Source organism: Diutina rugosa, assembly GCF_008704595.1.
Source record: "Diutina rugosa strain CBS 613 chromosome Unknown scaffold71_size45150, whole genome shotgun sequence".
Taxonomy (NCBI): domain Eukaryota; kingdom Fungi; phylum Ascomycota; class Pichiomycetes; order Serinales; family Debaryomycetaceae; genus Diutina; species Diutina rugosa.
This window is the reverse complement of record NW_022995106.1, coordinates 3,691-19,486: the sequence shown is the minus strand read 5'-3', so window position 1 is coordinate 19,486 and position 15,796 is coordinate 3,691. Positions and strand designations below refer to the sequence as shown.

Sequence of the window (15,796 nt, the reverse complement as noted above, 5' to 3'; positions counted from 1 at the left end):
ACCGCTCGTATGGATGCTACGGATGGGCTAACTAGGGGAAATAGCCGTATATGCCTACGGCAAAACTATCCTCGTATACAGGGGAACAACCAGAATACCTTGGATATTCTCCGTCTGTGCCACATGCCCCAAGCCTCTCTTCGCCCCGTGCCCGAAGCATGTACCATTACCAGCCTCTGGGAATTACGCTTTTTTTTTAATGGACGGAATTCCTTCGGGGGCTGAAATCATATTAGCAATTTGAGGGGGAGGGGTAGAGAGAGTTAAAGTATGGGGTAACATTCCAAGGAGGAGATCGGTCAGCCCCGAGGCGAGCGAAAAAGTTCCATAAAGAACCTAATTGTTTACTCGTTCCCTAAATTTCATGTGTTTGTCGCTAGAACTAAAGCATAAAATTTTCTCGTGATTAATTTAGGGTGTAGAGATGTTGGGTTACATCATCGTCAACAGAACAATGCCGTCAAAGCTGGAACCAGGATTCCCAACTAATGCACACCGTCTACAGTATTTCTCTTCACTTTGTATTTGCTAACAATAAAACAGTAACACACATGTTCAGTTTACGCAAGTCTAGTGGTAGTCCAAGTTCTTAATCAGCAACTGGATGGTGCGTTCAAATTTGCGCAACCAGTCGACAAACCGTTGGAAGTCGTCGTCTTCAATGGCCTCGGTCAACCCAGGCAAGGTCTCGCCGGCGTAGCCGGTGGTTCTCCCCGCGGCAAACACCTGGTGCTTGAACCAGGGGCGCAAGTGGAGACCCTCGTCGACCAAGAAGTGGCCCTCGAACCGGTGGAGCACCCCGTTGTGCGCCTTGACCTTAAAGTGCAACTTGAGCTTGTCCCACCAGTGCAAGTCGTTCCAGTGCAAGAGCTCGTCGGCCAAGTCGATCAGACGGGCGTCAAACTTGCGCAGCGCCTTGTAGAAGTCTTTCAACTGGTGCGACACCGACTTGAGCAAGTCGGCCAACGTCACGACGTCGTCGTCGCCGTGGTGCTTGCCGCCCTTGTGGTGCTTGCCCTCGTCTCTAGCCACCAATTCATGGTGGTCATCGTGGTGGTGGTCGCCATGGTGGTCATCGTGGTGGTCGCCGTGCTTACCGTGCTTACCGTGCTTACCGCCGTGGTGGTGGTCATCATGGTGGTGGTCACCGTGGTGAGGGTGGTCGTGGTCAGGGTCGTGGTGAGGAGGGTGATCGGGGTCGTGGGGCTTCTTAGGGTCATGAGGCTTGTGGGGCTTGTGAGGCTTGTGGGGTCTGTGAGGTTTGTGGGGGTGGTCAGGGTCATGAGGCTTGTGAGGGTGGTCAGGGTGGTCAGGGTGGTCGGGGTGGTCGGGGTGGTCAGGATCGTGAGGGTGGTGAGGGTCGTGAGGCTTCTTGGGATCCTTAGTAGGCTTAGGACCCTTAGTGGTAGTCTCAGTCTTGTCGGCCAACACCTGGTGCACCGCCTTCCATCTGTTCATACCGGGGCAGCCACCCATCTTCTGCACTTCCTGCTTGACGCGTCTGTCCAACCACTTGTTCTTGACCTTGTCTCTCACCTTGTCAAAGTAGCCGTGCAACTTCTCGACGTAGTCCAAGGTGCTGAACTCCAAGATCTCGTGTTCCAGCAACGTCGCCACGAGCTGGGCGATGTACTTAGCCGCCACATTGTGGTAGGTGAAGTGGGGGTCGCCAAACGTCTTGATCCAGTGGTACAGGTCGTAGTTGGAGTGGTAGTGGTAGATGGCGTCACCTTTGCCTCCCTTGAAGCCAATGTCGGCCGAGGGGATCCCCAAGTGTTCCAAGAACACCGTGTAGTCCGAGCCCAGCCCCAAGTGGTTGATTTCGCCCTTTTCCTTAATGAAGTTTTCGTACAAAGTACCGCCACGAGGGTGCTGGATGTACTTGGCCACTTCAAGCAACACGTGGTTGAGCAAGGGCGAGGCACCAAGCAGCAAGTGCAGCCCGGTGACGGCCGAGTCCAAGTTCAAGTAGGCAATGACGTTGCGCTTGTACTCCTTGGCGTAGTATTCACCGGCCTCCGTCAGCCCCAAAAGACCGTATTCTTCACCATCGTACAGATGCAACACGATGGTCCGTTGGAATTTGTAGCCCAAAGCGGCCACTTCGCCGAGGGCGCGTGCCACTTCAAGCAACACCGCCGAACCGGAGTTGGGGTCACCAGCGCCACCTTTGATCCAGGCGTCACGGTGGTTACCAATAACAATGACTTCGTGCTTCTTTTCACCTTCAAGTTCACCGTAAACATTGGTAATGGTTTCAAGGCCAAACTTCTGTTGCGAGTACAAGTTCAAGGTGAGTTCAGGGTGGGGGCCGGTGGAGTAGTCGAACTTCTTCAAGCCGCCGTCGCCGAACAGCTTACCGTGGCCGTTAAGCTTAGCCAAGATCGGTTCAGCGTCCTTAAACGAGATCGGGAGCACGGGGATCTTGGGGATCAGCTTATAAGGGTCGTGACGCTTGGCACCTTTTTTCAGGGGCTTACCGGGAGTGGTAGGGTCACCGGGAGCAGCACCGATGCCGCCAAGGAACTGCACCGACCCTCTTTGCACACTCAGCGGGTTACGAGCGGGACCTTCAGGGTACGCCTTATAGCCATTTTCGGGGGTGATGCCATGGTCGTCACCAGGGTCAGTGTAGAGCAACACACCCTTAGCACCGTAGTCCTGAGCGAACTTCACTTTAAGACCACGGAAAATGCCGCCATAACGACAGACAACGATCAGACCATTAACATTGACTTTACGCTTAGTCAACTCGGCAAAGTCGTCAAGCGTACAGTACAGGCCGTAAACGTAAGGGGCAGTAACGTTACCGTTGGCTCCGTAACCAACAAACGTGGGCACGGTATCCTTAAGCGAGGTGGGGTCGTCCTTAAGCTTATCTTCCTTCAACGACGCTTCAAACACCACCTTCTTGCCGTCCTTAAGCCACAACCCGTGGTCCTGAGGCTTCAGCAACAACACTTCGTATTCATCGGTCAGCGGCTTAAAACCAAACTCCTTAAACTTGTTCTTAGTGAACTCCACAAGGGCCTCATTTTCACCCGCCAAATGGGACTCGTTGGTATAGCGGTGGGACCAGTCGCCGGCCAAATTGATGGCCAACGCCTTATCGATTTGGTCTCTGAAGTCGATTTTATCAGGCTTGTTCAGCATCGCCACCTGGGCCGCCTTGTAAGGACACCCCCAGCCAGTGAGGCTGTAGAGGAAGCCAAACACGACGAGACCCACGAGCCACTTCTGGGCACGCGTGATCCACGAGGGACGCTCCGGCTGTAAGAAGCGAGGAGTCTTTTCCATGGTGTGGATTTGGTTTTTGGGTACTTTAAAGCTATAGCCTGGAAGATAGCAATATATATGGGGGAGGCAAGCGCAATGGAGTCTAGGGGGGGCGGAACGACCTGCACAATTGCAGCCACTATGGGTGTTAATCAGAGTATATGCAGGTCAGACCCCGAACCACAATTGCCTAACCTTCAATAAAACTAGCATTAGACTACGATCAAATCAACCAATGCCCACCACTTCAATATAGAATGGTTCGTGATCTTGTTTAATGGTCACTTCCCCTCACCGGATCATTGCTGTTTGCCGTGTAGTCAGTGGGCGTTCGCAGGGTGGCGCTGTGGCGGGGTTTGCGGTTACACGCACATTTCGGCTAAATGATACCGGAGCCCCTAAACCACAACGAGGGAGCCTTGGCACATGAAAATAATGGGGCAATTAAACAGCTCAATATTGGCTGAGGTAATTCGATGCGTTGCTAAAGGTTTTAGATATTTGATTTGTTAATTGCAGATAGCCACTGTGGTGATTGGCTTATGCTTGATGTATATGTGCGAGGTCCGATCGGACTCGTAGTGTCGCCGATGATGTATTAAAAGTGGCAGTCATCCTCTATATACCCAATATAACCTAAATTCCAAACAAAAACACTAGCAAGACCTCATTAGAAGTTGGACCCTTGGTTGATGTTGCGGTCACGCACACCCAACTCGCCGGTCAAGAACTCGTCGGTGCCCTTACCTTCCTTCTTCCAGAAGGTCCACTTGCCCAGCTCGTGTTCTTGGTGTCTGCGTTTGCGTAAGTAGAAAAGAAGCGCGATGACGCCGATGATCAACGCGCCCCCGACACCCACCACCACCCCGACAACGATCCGGTTCGACTCACTCAAACCGCCGCCCAGCTTCTCCTTCTTGCCGTCGCCGGTGGAGGCGCTCGACGGCGCCAGCAGGTACGTCAGCGTCACGGTGACCACCAGGCCCAGCAACGTCGTCACGACGCGGGAGACAAAGTCCAGCGTCGCCAGAGTGTCGTCCAGCGTCGTCCGCAGCGGGTCGTCGCTGGTGGTTTCCAGCGCCAGCAGCGTGGTGCGGTCGCTCGACAGGTCGGTACCGGTGCTCGCCAGAGAGGGCTCGGCGGTCAGCTCGGTGGTGGACTCGGTCGTCGACAGCGGGGTATCGTTAGTTCGCGACGACGAACGCAGGGTCCGCGTCAGCGATGAGGAGGTGGTTTCCTCCAGGCTCGAGGTGGTATCTTGTGTTCTCAGCGATGATGTTTCCGACGTGGTCAGCTCTGTCAGCAGAGACGTGAATTCCTCGGTGGACGAGGTGGTTTCCGGGAACAGCAGCGTCGACGGCGACGAAAACTCGCTAGTGCTGCTGGTGGTGGGTTCCAGCGTCGATTGGCCGAACGTCGGTTCCGAGGTGGAAGATGTAGTAGTTTGCAGGGAGAATTGGCCCGGAGTCGCCGACGTCGAGTCGCCGCCGTTCAGCAGCTCCAGCGGCGAGGGGGTGGCGCGGGTGGACGATGTCGTTGAGGTGGACTCCGTCAGCTGGCCGAAATTGGTGAAATCAAACGACGGGGTCAGCGGGGTGCTGAAGGTGAAAAAGCCGCCGCCAAACCCCGTCAGCGTGGTTTCGTTAGCACGCTTAAACAACGCGTTGGGGGTAAACACGTTCTTCATGTTGCGGATCATGTGGAAAAACCCCCACGAGTTATCGGTGGAGTGGATCTCCAGCTCCGCCACCAGCGCCGCCGCAGCGGCGTCGTAGTTCTGGCTGAGGAGCTCCGACACCCGTTGCTCGAGCCATTGCTGTTCTTGTGGGGTGTAGTGGTGAGCGCCGGCGTGGTCGTCAATGTTAGTGTCTAACACCGCCATGGAGGGGCCACAGGGGAGCGGCTGGTCGTCGCCATGAGGCGTGGTGGAAGTGGCAGCGGCGACGGTGAGTACCAGTGCCACTGCCCAGGCTTTGCGATTGGTCAACATGGCGTTACTCGCTGAGAAAAACCGCCGGAATCGCCACCGATGGATTTGGCCTTTTTTTAGTCGAGGATGGCTCAGGTGTTTATTTGTGCGGTTAGATTTTTTTTTATTTCGCGCAGATGGGACCTGTCGGCCGGGCCCGTAACCAGGTGATACTAAGGGAAATGTCCTTACAGCAGGGCGCAGGAGGCTATGACGACGGGTGACGAAGGCGAAAACCAGTGACTGCCGTTGCTCTCCCGCCCCCCGTGCCGAGCCGCAGGCCTCCACAAAAGAACAAACGCCGTTCCTTAGTCTATTTTTCACACTGTATACGTAGTTGTCTAGAACTCCGTATCTGATACAGCCACCCATACCACGACATCGTGTCTGGCCCTCATTCTGCGTCGGTTTTACACACCAGTGCGGTCACGGCGTTTCCACGCGATGAACATCGCGACTAGTGTGACGTAAATTATATACGCTGAAGGCATTGGCATTTATTGCGTGGGCTGGCCTCGAAATATACGCCGGTTGCTATTGGCATCGCCGGCGGTCGAACGTCTGTACTGGCTCGTGTATGGCTTACCTCGTTGCGTGGTAGTCGCGACGTATTGTTTGCCCTTTAGTCGCGTCTGAATGTCGCACGCAGCGGGGCCCATTCTCGCCCCTTGTGGCAAACTCTTGAGGGGGGGAAGCTACCGATGCCTAGAGGTGCGTTGCCGTGAGATCAAGCCGAGGCGCTCATCGCCGATGCTCATTGGCCGCATTTTTGGTAGAACGAACATTTTCGTCAGGCCCCGTTTGCTGCTGGGGGGGTGGAGGAGGGGGTCCCGCTAAAAATAGCACGCGGAGACACAAAGGCCACGAGCCAGGGACGCCGTCGTTTTCGAGATCGCCAATATGTATGGTACCGTGAACGACGTGTTTCGAAAGATTACTTCCGGAATTAAATCTAATGCTACAACTTAACATTCCCACCGGGGGGAGCCCCCACTCGATCTCTTCTCTCCTGTGCTTCATTACTGCCGGTTTCGGAATCGGGCGATGTGGGCAGTGCCTGCACGTGAGGCAATAACACACTCACGCTAAGGCCAAAACGCACGCCGCGTGAATCGAGCACCCCCCGTTGTCCAGGTAACCAACCCATAGTGTGTGTACCAAACTAGAAACCAAACAGAACCCCCGCGGGTCACCCACCACTACTGTTTGGCAAAAGGGCAATATGCACTACCATTTTCGGCCACCACCCCCGTATAAATTTTCACCCAAAAATAAACATAAACACAAGCTGACACCAACCGACACCAATTGATGCAAAATAGGAGCTCTAACTAAAGCTGAAGAAACTCTTATCACTCGACCAACCCATTGAGTAAGGGTTGCCTAAATTGGGTGGGTCATCACTGGCTTCGCCCCCCGTAGTCTATCCTTTTTTTTTTTGCCTCTCCCCTCTTCCCCTTGATCCTGAAGCGATTACAGCTGTTAATCAGCGACTCAATCGATTGTCAGCTACGATTACTACAATGAACTTAGCGTAGTGGTCAGGGACTTTTTCTACCATCTCTCTTTTTCGGCTCGCGATGTCCCGGGGGTGCCTGGCGCTACCACTGACCGACTAAGTGGCTGCTACCCCCCTAGCCGATGCTACCGGACCCCTGCTTACGTAACACGAACGCAACTTAGGGTGGAGAAAAGTCTAAACTGGTCACAATCGTCATGGATTATGAACTATACCCTCTTTATCAACTCTTAGATTCTTTATTTTACTATCGCATTGAGCTATTGCTGTTTCACCTGCCCCTCCCCAATTGCCCCAATGGCGTGACTTTCCCCCATGCTCGCAATTTCTGGCTGCAAATTATCAGCCTACACATACACCTACCGCTAAGGTGGTTTGCTTGCTGTTTTTCTCGGAATTATATAAATGAAACTAACGGCGGGTGAAAATTGAATCTACCATCACTCCCCACTAATGTTTTCCTTTGACGACTACGACCGCCTTATCCGCCACATTGAACAGTTGAAGCGCGGGGCCCAAGTATGCCGCAAGCTGGAGACCCCTGACCAGTACCAAGTCGAGCTCACCAAGGAGGGCTCGTTCACTGGTTACGACTTGAAGGCGAAGCGGGTTGGTGACGGCTTGGCTCTCGCCGTCCAGAACGATGACGACGGCTACTACAAGGAGTTTGTCTTCCCCCACGGCGACCCCGACCGCATCCACTGGGAAAACCTGGGGAACAAGTTGACGTTGATTGTCCCCAAGCGCAAGCACCCGCTCCACTTGTTGCACCAGATGGTCACCGACAACCACGAGCTGAACCAGAACAGCGCCTGGATGCGCTACTTGGAAGACGGCGGCGACGAGGACTTGTGGGACGAGGCCGAACGCATGGTGTCAGCGATACAGCTTGCCGAGGACATCGAGGACGAGGACGAGGCCTACGTCAACCGCAAGTACATGCAACCCCTCAACAACATGGTGACGGCCATCGACACCGCGGAAGAGATTGAGGACGAAGACGACCGTTATGAGCGCCAAGTGAAGCAGCGCCAGCAACAACAGCTGCAATCGCTGAAGTCGCAACCAAAGAACGGCGGTGCCCAAAACGGTAAGCAGAAGCTGGTGGACCGCTCCAAGTTGCAGGCGCTGGACTTGTTGGCGCGGGCCTACCGCCTTGTCGAGCAATTGGACAGCAACCACCGCCTCAGTGACGCCGAGAAGATGCTGAAGGCGCTTGAGATTGCCGAGCAATTGGAGGACCAGATCGATTTGCTCGAGAACGAGCGCTTGGCTACCGCTTACGAAACGGCCAACAAAATCAAGAACGAGAACGAGCGCTACCAGAACATGAAGTACATGAAGCCGCTCAACGATATGGTCACCGCTGAAGACGTTGCCGAAGACATTGACCGGGAAAATGAAAGATATCTCCGGGCTAAGCAACAGAGACAACAACAGCCGAGACACCAACAGCTGAGACCCCAGCCGCCCAAGCCCCAGCTGAAGCCTCAAATCAGACCTCAACCGCAACAAAGATCTCTGCAACAACAACTGAAACCTCGGCCGAAGCCGAAGCCGGCGGCGTTGGCGTCGAAGCCCGCCAACCCTGCTCCCTCGTTGCCCACGCCTAAGCCCAAGCACGTGCAGGTTGAAGAGGTGCCTGACGAGGAATTCTTGTTCAAAAAGGCTTTGTAACTGTCAGTTAACTGCAATTCAATATAATCTCTGTCGCATATCACTTTGTATAGTGTCACACTGTAGTGATTTCCCCAGGACAACCGTGCTGCAATGCGCGTGCGTGCGATCACCAGACACAATAGCCATGCCCGCCCCACAATAATAGGCTATTGTCTTTACTGGGCCTAATGATCTCTAAAACCTGTCTTGGTTACCAAACTTTTCCCCTTAACAACCATGAAAGAAAAATATCACCATGAAATATGAGCCCATATAAGGCGTCGTCCCCCTTGTCACTGTATTCTCTCATGTATCGGCTACCTTACGAAGTGATCCACCAGATCACCTCTAATCTCGCCATCGACGATCTATTACACTTGCTTGATGCCATTGACCACCACCCTCATTGGACGCAAGTGTACCGATTCATTTGCGGGACTACCCGAGTTGTTAGAGGTCCCAAAGCCCTCCGTCATTTAACTAACGTCACCTATAAAGTGACCACTGCCAACGACAATGACGTCACCTACCCCGGCATCACTTACCTCGAGGTGCTTCACCCTCAATCTGCCCCTGTCATCCCCGCCCATAAGGTCATCTCTGCGTGGGTGGTCCACAATCTCACCCCACTTTGCTTTTACCCCCGGTTGCGCCAAGTCGACATCAAAGGAGGTTGTGGGGTTGATCTCCGGTCGGTGCATACACTAGAGCAAGTTAATGCCAGGTACGTGTCCGGCGAGCTACAGCTCTCCGCCAGTGTCAGCGATGTCACGTTGGTGTCGTGTGATGTCTCCGTAGCCTTCCCCCCTCATCTTCGGACTCTCAAATGTGTCGGCGTCCACTTCCACCAGGTGGAGATATCGGCAGATCTACGACTCGAAAAGTTGGTGTGGAAAGATGTCAATTTCCCCTTGACCATCACCGCCGATGTCGTCGACTCAGATCAACCACCGATAGAGGATGTTAGGTATAAGGAGTATCGATATTCGCCGCTGTTGAAATTTTCAGGCCACATCGACGCTAGCAAGTGGCAGACACAAGCGCTAACAGTGTATGATACGGTGTTTACAAGCATCTGCTTACCTCAAAACCTTGAGCTGCTTTCGTTAGATGGGTGTCGATTATCAACAATCCCTCCATTACTGAACCTGATTCGCCATCTTAGTGTCCGCAACAATAATTTGACCAGCATACAATTAGATTGTTACCAGCTTAAGAGTCTTGATGTGTCGATGAACGATTTGACCACTCTTACAAATCTACCGCTACCGCTTGAGGTACTTGTGGCGGCATTTAACGTCATAACTGAGATTGAGATACCTCCCCGAGTCCATACTCTCGACTTGACGGGTAACCGTTTAATTAAATGTGACATTCCTTATCATGTGACCCACTTCCAACTATGAAGTAATTCTTTATCCATATACCTTTTATTCATATCAAATCGTCTAATCATGTATAAAGTCTAAATAAACCACAGCGCCATCATGGCCATGGCCAACACCAGCACACTAACTCTAACAGTGGAGGTACCCGATTGCTTTTGTTGCGAGTTATCCTTCGAGGGAGTCAGCGAGGAAGAAGCTTCGCTACCAGACGCTTCACTGGACTTAGACGAAGAGTCAGTGGCAGCTTTACCTTGAGGCAAGTCACCGGAGACACTCTCCACCGACAGATCGTCGCCAAAAACCATTTGTCCTAAAGAAACCTTACGTTCTTTGGTATCGTAAACAGCATAGATGTGGTGCAACATCGCCGGCCCGAAGAAGAAGTCGGTATCCAGCGAGCCACCGTACATTCTCACCGAGCACTTGGAGTCGTCGTTGGTCAGTTTAGCCTGTAAATCCTTGAAGGGGATCTTCACTTTGACGTCATCGCTGAACTCAAACACAAACAGAGCGTCCGACGAGATACAGTCACCCTCAGCCTGAGGGAGCGCTCCCAGCACATCAGAGTATTTAAAGTGATCCTTCACCTTATCCCACACGCCCTTAGGCATCTTAAAGTCGGTCACTGCCGAGTACAGGTAGCGCAAGTCAATACTGTAGTTCTTATCGTCGGTCACTTTATCGGTCTTATCGCCATCCTCAATGTATAACGCTTTAAGGGCCACCAGTCCGATGAGAGCCGAGGCTTCTTTGGGTAATTGGATATCTAAATCAGCCAATTTGCCGTATTTAGCAGTATCAACACCACCATATAAGAAGTTGATTTTCGAGGCATTCAGGTATACGGGGTCCGCCGAGTATACGGAGAATACCGGCTTTTGAATCACGCTCAGTTTGGTAAGATAGTCAATGAACGAGTGATCAGAGAGGGCCAGATCGTTCAGCTGGATGCCGTAGCCAAAACTGGAGCCAAGGGCCCCGATATCGATATTGCCGGCATTGGTCTTCATTTGCACTGCCAGCGGTTGCAGAAGACCAAAGGGGACTCCCAGCAAGTCGGCCACGCCAACACGGATCTCGTCGGTAGCCCACAGCCCGTTGTACCAGTTATTGGTGAACTTATCGTCGCTAAGCTTTAACAGTTTCGAGTCCAGGGCGTTCCAGGCGTTCGAGCAAAGATCCGAGTTATCTTTGGCTTTATCAGGAGCACAGGCACCTTTGATGTCGTTGATGAAAATGGCACTTTGCTCACTAACACCAACAAACTTGATTTCCTCATCGCTCAGTCCCACTTTCATTGGGAACTGAAGCTGGCCCTGGTGGTGGAACGCCAGCAACAATAAGGTGCCGTCAGCAGCGGCTAAAGCAGCCATCGAAAGGAGGGAATAACGCATCGTAATAGTCAAAAGGGAGTGTTTGCAAACGAATGTACTTGACCTTAGGAGGGGTCAGGGAAGGGAGTAGTGAGGGACGCTGTAGGGGAAGGGCAAGTAAACCTAGATCATCAAAAACGGGGCAGATACTGCTGGTTTTGTACTGAGGCGGGCATGGTGGGGGTGTCAGCCCCCGGCGGGTGGATTCTCTGAGTAAACAAACAGCATGCGTCTGTTGTGAGTGGGTCGTAATCATCAGGCACCTGTACGCGCTAAATGCGAGTGGGTCTGGGGAAGCGGTATGTACACGAACAGGGGCAACCACAGCCATTGGTCCCCCATATACTATTGCCCTACGGATATTCTACGGTTTTCTGAACCGATTATCAGGCCAACGGATGGTGCCCAGTTCGGCTACGGCAGCAATGTTTTGGCGGCGGGGCCCAATCGATGGACGAGGTGGAGCCGTGCATGGCGCCACTGACGGTTGAACCGCGGCAGTGGGCGCCTTGACACACCTAAAAAAGGTTAACTCAATGGCCGTAGACGGTTGGCGGAGAGGGTCTAGACGCCCGATGGCCTCGGGAAGACAATTAGTATTCGGTATTGGGAGTATTAGCCGCCGACAGCTAGTTAATTAGGCGGTGTATTGGGTTTAATTGTATAGTCACAGGCGCCCCAAGAATTTTCATCGGTGTTTACATTGGATCAGCATGGGGCCTGGTGGGGTGCAAATGGGGAAAACTGAAAGCTAAGCCAATGGCTTGGCCGTTGACTAAGTTGTAACACAGAACCATTGGTAGACTTTTTTGAAAGAGAGCGATGGCGTCACCTGAGGGAGTGCATTGGTTGGTGCGCGAATTACATGGTGACCTCTGCGTGAAGAATGTGGGTGTTTCACCGAAGTCACGGTGTAAACGGTGGGATTGGTGGGTGTGTAGGCTGATCCCATGGAGCTGTGTTAGGCTGCATCGTGGCGCCTTAGTAACGCAGGCTCCTTTCCCAAACGAGATAGAGGCCGTCCCACCCGAGGCTAAACCTAGCCTAAACGGGATATGACTGAGAGGCACCAGGGCTACAAATTATGATAACATCATAAAGGATGGAATATATTGCCAAATTATACAATGGAACGGGGGCGGAGCTAGATTTTTTCCACCTTGAAGATCATCTTCATGTCCGTCTGTCTCATTTCGGCGAGGTATTTTCTCGTGTTATCTCTCCAGTCGACGATTGCATCGATATCAAACTTGAGCTTCTCTTGGACCACCAACTGGTAAGCGTTGATACACCACTTCTCCGAGGCCCGCAACATCAGCTCGTCGTAATAGTTGTAGTACAGCATCACGTTGAACAACGAGTTGCCCAACGCCAGTTTCAGCTCCTTGTAGGGTTGTAACTTGTCCATCAGATACAGCGGGTTCTTCACGTTCCATTCACATAACAGCACGAACGCCAGCTTGTACTTCTTCGGTTTGAGGAGTTTGAGGAATAACGGCAGTTTGTCCTTGCCGTTGAACACTTCGTAGAGCGGCGCCCCCAAGTGTTCGTGCACGGGGAACTGGATCTCGTCCATCTTATCCAACCCAACTGAGTGCTGGAAGTACTTTTTCAGGCCAATGATGTCGACGAACAAATCGAGTTTCCACTCGTTGACCGTCAGCGCAAGTACGGGCGGGCCGATGTGAGCGTTGTGGTTGGCAAACAATTTCTCGATGACTTCGACGGCAAAGTAGTCAAGCTTCTTGTAGTTGGTGACCGCCAATTCCTCCGGAGTGGGCTTCCCCGGGATGAAGGCAATTGGGGCCATGTCAAAGGTGACGACGGAGAAGGTGAACGTCTTGGCAGGGTCATAGTACACTTGCTTCAAGTTCTCAATGAACGCTTCCGTGCGTTCCTTATTAGAGTCAGCCACAATTAAAATGACATTAGCCTTAGCCAATTGCTCGTACTCAGCAAACATCACTTGCAAGATGGTTTGGGCGAGAATGGTGTCACCACCATTAATCAACACCGAGGCGCTCGTGGTCACCTTCAAGTGGTCGAGCACCTGGCGGGCGCGGCAGTAGCACTCGGAGATCGCCGAGAATTTGGCCATGGGCGGGTAGTATGACTGGTTAAGAGCAAACGGGTTTGACCGTTTTTTGTGGAAGATATTGTTAGAGCCAGTAGTGGTGACGGAGGTCGAGGTGGCGTCAGAGGCCCGGCGAGCCTGTTGTTGGTGGTGTTCTCTCGCTGCCTCCACGCTTTCGCTGTCGCCGTCGTCGTCCAGATCGATTTCGAACTCGTCCTTCGGTTTCAGGAAATCGAGTTTGATGTTGGTTTCGTCCATCTTGGCCCACATGTCGTCGTCGATGATGACGTAGATGTCACTAGTAAGCAGGATCACCAAACTCGACGACATCGTCCCCTTGTGGCCTTCGGTGGGAATGATCCCGTAGACACGGTCACCGACTTTAATCTCGTACAGGTTAATCGTGCCGATATGGCTCACGGTACCGGCGTACTCGTAACCCAACCCGACTTTCTTTTCCAGGAGATTGAGACCATAGCGGTTAATTTTGGCTAAGTCGATCAGCTGGAGCGACACGTACTCGACGTCGACAAGCACCTGGTTTTTCAGCACGGGGAGCCACACCAGGGTGTGGTGGAAGTTGATCTCGGTGCGCTTGTTCTGCACCGAGAGCTCCTTGATCGGCATGTTCCGCAAGTCGCCGAGCTTGCCCAACGACGCCTGACTCGGCTGGCGCTTGGTGGGCTTCTTCTCAATGGGCTGGGGGCCGGGGTTGTTCTTCTTTTCCAAGTAGGCCAATTCGGGGGGCACTTTCTGAAACGGGTGCAGCTTCATCTCCTGGCGCTGCTTCTTTTCCACCTGTTTATGGTGTTGCCAGAGCTCTTCCACTGGTTCCTCGGCGAAACCCACCGCCTTCTTCTTTTTCGGTTTCGCTGATTGTTTTGTTTCAGATGACGTTTCGGAGTGGTCATCAATGCTCACTTCGCTGAGGGTGGCGGCGGTATCTTCCACCGCGGCGGAAGGAGCACTTTCTGTCTCTAAGGCTGACTTCTTGGGTTCAGCTGCCTCCAGAGCATCAGGGGCCTTGTCCTTAGCGGTGGTGGCGGTGGTCTTCGTGGGTTCTTCGTTGGTTGCGTCATTTTCCGCCGGAGCCGGAATATCACCCTCGGAAGCCTCCGCCGTCGATTTAGCGGTCTCCGCTGCCTGCTCGGGTGCCGAATCCGTCGCCACGGCGTTGTCCGTGACGCTGGGAGTTGTGTTGGTGGCGTCGTCGGCGGGATCAGACATAGTGGTACGGTGCTAGCCCTGATTTAATCTCCGTGAGGGGGGGAGGGCCGGGAGTGAGGGAATTCGCACCCGTGCAGCAATACCGGCGGCCGCGGCTCCTAACCTGAAAAGAGAGAGACGGTGGGTGGTGGGTCCGAGCGGACTTATCCCAGTCGCAGTCACGTGACCCATGCCGGAGTTATATAATCACTCCCATCATACACCACCACAGCAAGATACGGCGGGTGACAACCTCCCGTCCACCTCGAGCCTCAGGCGGATTCCACTAAAAGACCCAGCCTAGCCACTCGACGTCACCTACGCATCATGCTCCTACTTGTGCATCAGCCTCAAAGCGGCCGAATACGGTAGCAGTGGTTGTCGAGACTTGCTCACTGGAGGTATTGGTGTCTGACGTAAGCGGATCAGCCCCCCGACACTCCCTTTCACATAGACCGGCGGCGGGACGTGCTAGACCGAATTCTACTCTATTGATCCGGGTGGCTTTTAAGCAGATGGGCCCACAATGGGGGGTTCCAGAAGCCCTGTGGTCATATGGTCATATTACGCACAGTGGTGCGTAACGTTTTAAGCTATTTGTGCCGGCAAGGCAAGATGATATGTGTTGTCGGGAGCGATGCCGCTGCCGGGAGCCCCTGCCGGTGAGTTATATGACCCTACCGTTTTGGGAAGGACGACCCCTCTCAATTGCTGCTGAGGTAAGCAATACGAGAAAAAGAGAAAGGAATGGCTTGATTCCCGGTCATCACACCCCTGTCGCCATGTGCTAGATAATAGAACACAAACTTTACCCTTGAAGGCTTACCTCATCAAGTAGAGAGCTTTGTCCCTACTACTGGGGTGACTGTCGGCGTGGGATTATTTTATCATTCTATTTGGTTTGCTCAGCGACTATTTTCCACGACGACTATTTTCCACGACGACTATTTTCTGCTTAGTCTGGGTGAGTGTGTCTCTATCCCCATTTTGCTTGGATCAAAAACATCAGTGCTACAAAATCATTCCACGAGCACTAAACTAAAAATTTGGGAGTGACTGAGAAAGACCAAGATTCAATGAAATCGCCATGTATTGACTTTACACCCAATTCTCTGATGGTACCGTAACCATAAAGTTATCATTAATCATGTTATAACCACAACGGAGGTGTATTATATGCTAAACTCTCTTTATTGGTGCTCGGAATGCGACTGGCTGAGGGCCAGTATCGGTCAGCCACACCCTGCCAACGGGTCTAGAGGCGTCTAAAACGAGCCCTTAACGGACCGAACAACAGCGTCTAGACTCCGCAAATTACTACCAGGATCCGAT

The 15,796-nt window shown here is 52.8% G+C and overlaps 6 protein-coding genes across 6 annotated transcripts; 2 read left to right on the top strand and 4 right to left on the bottom strand. All coding sequences in view use genetic code 12, as the record gives it.

Annotated features, from left to right (window-relative positions):
- Positions 1–570: 570 nt before the first annotated feature.
- On the bottom strand, positions 571–3,297 carry VPS70 (putative zinc metalloprotease; the record flags this gene model as incomplete). Its single annotated transcript, XM_034154461.1, has 1 exon — positions 571–3,297. The coding sequence occupies one exon, from the start codon at positions 3,295–3,297 to the stop codon at positions 571–573; it is 2,727 nt and encodes a 908-aa protein (XP_034013325.1).
- Positions 3,298–3,946: 649 nt separating this feature from the next.
- Positions 3,947–5,266, bottom strand: DIURU_001869 (uncharacterized protein; the record flags this gene model as incomplete). Its single annotated transcript, XM_034154459.1, has 1 exon — positions 3,947–5,266. One exon carries the CDS (start codon positions 5,264–5,266, stop codon positions 3,947–3,949), a length of 1,320 nt encoding a protein of 439 aa, XP_034013324.1.
- A 1,951-nt stretch (positions 5,267–7,217) lies between these two features.
- On the top strand, positions 7,218–8,441 carry DIURU_001868 (uncharacterized protein; the record flags this gene model as incomplete). The annotated part of the gene is made up of 1 exon (XM_034154458.1): positions 7,218–8,441. The coding sequence occupies one exon, from the start codon at positions 7,218–7,220 to the stop codon at positions 8,439–8,441; it is 1,224 nt and encodes a 407-aa protein (XP_034013323.1).
- Positions 8,442–8,731: 290 nt separating this feature from the next.
- On the top strand, positions 8,732–9,829 carry DIURU_001867 (uncharacterized protein; the record flags this gene model as incomplete). The annotated part of the gene is made up of 1 exon (XM_034154457.1): positions 8,732–9,829. One exon carries the CDS (start codon positions 8,732–8,734, stop codon positions 9,827–9,829), a length of 1,098 nt encoding a protein of 365 aa, XP_034013322.1.
- A 59-nt stretch (positions 9,830–9,888) lies between these two features.
- Positions 9,889–11,205, bottom strand: DIURU_001866 (uncharacterized protein; the record flags this gene model as incomplete). Its single annotated transcript, XM_034154456.1, has 1 exon — positions 9,889–11,205. One exon carries the CDS (start codon positions 11,203–11,205, stop codon positions 9,889–9,891), a length of 1,317 nt encoding a protein of 438 aa, XP_034013321.1.
- A 1,123-nt stretch (positions 11,206–12,328) lies between these two features.
- On the bottom strand, positions 12,329–14,485 carry DIURU_001865 (uncharacterized protein; the record flags this gene model as incomplete). Its single annotated transcript, XM_034154455.1, has 1 exon — positions 12,329–14,485. One exon carries the CDS (start codon positions 14,483–14,485, stop codon positions 12,329–12,331), a length of 2,157 nt encoding a protein of 718 aa, XP_034013320.1.
- Between the last annotated feature and the right edge of the window lie 1,311 nt (positions 14,486–15,796).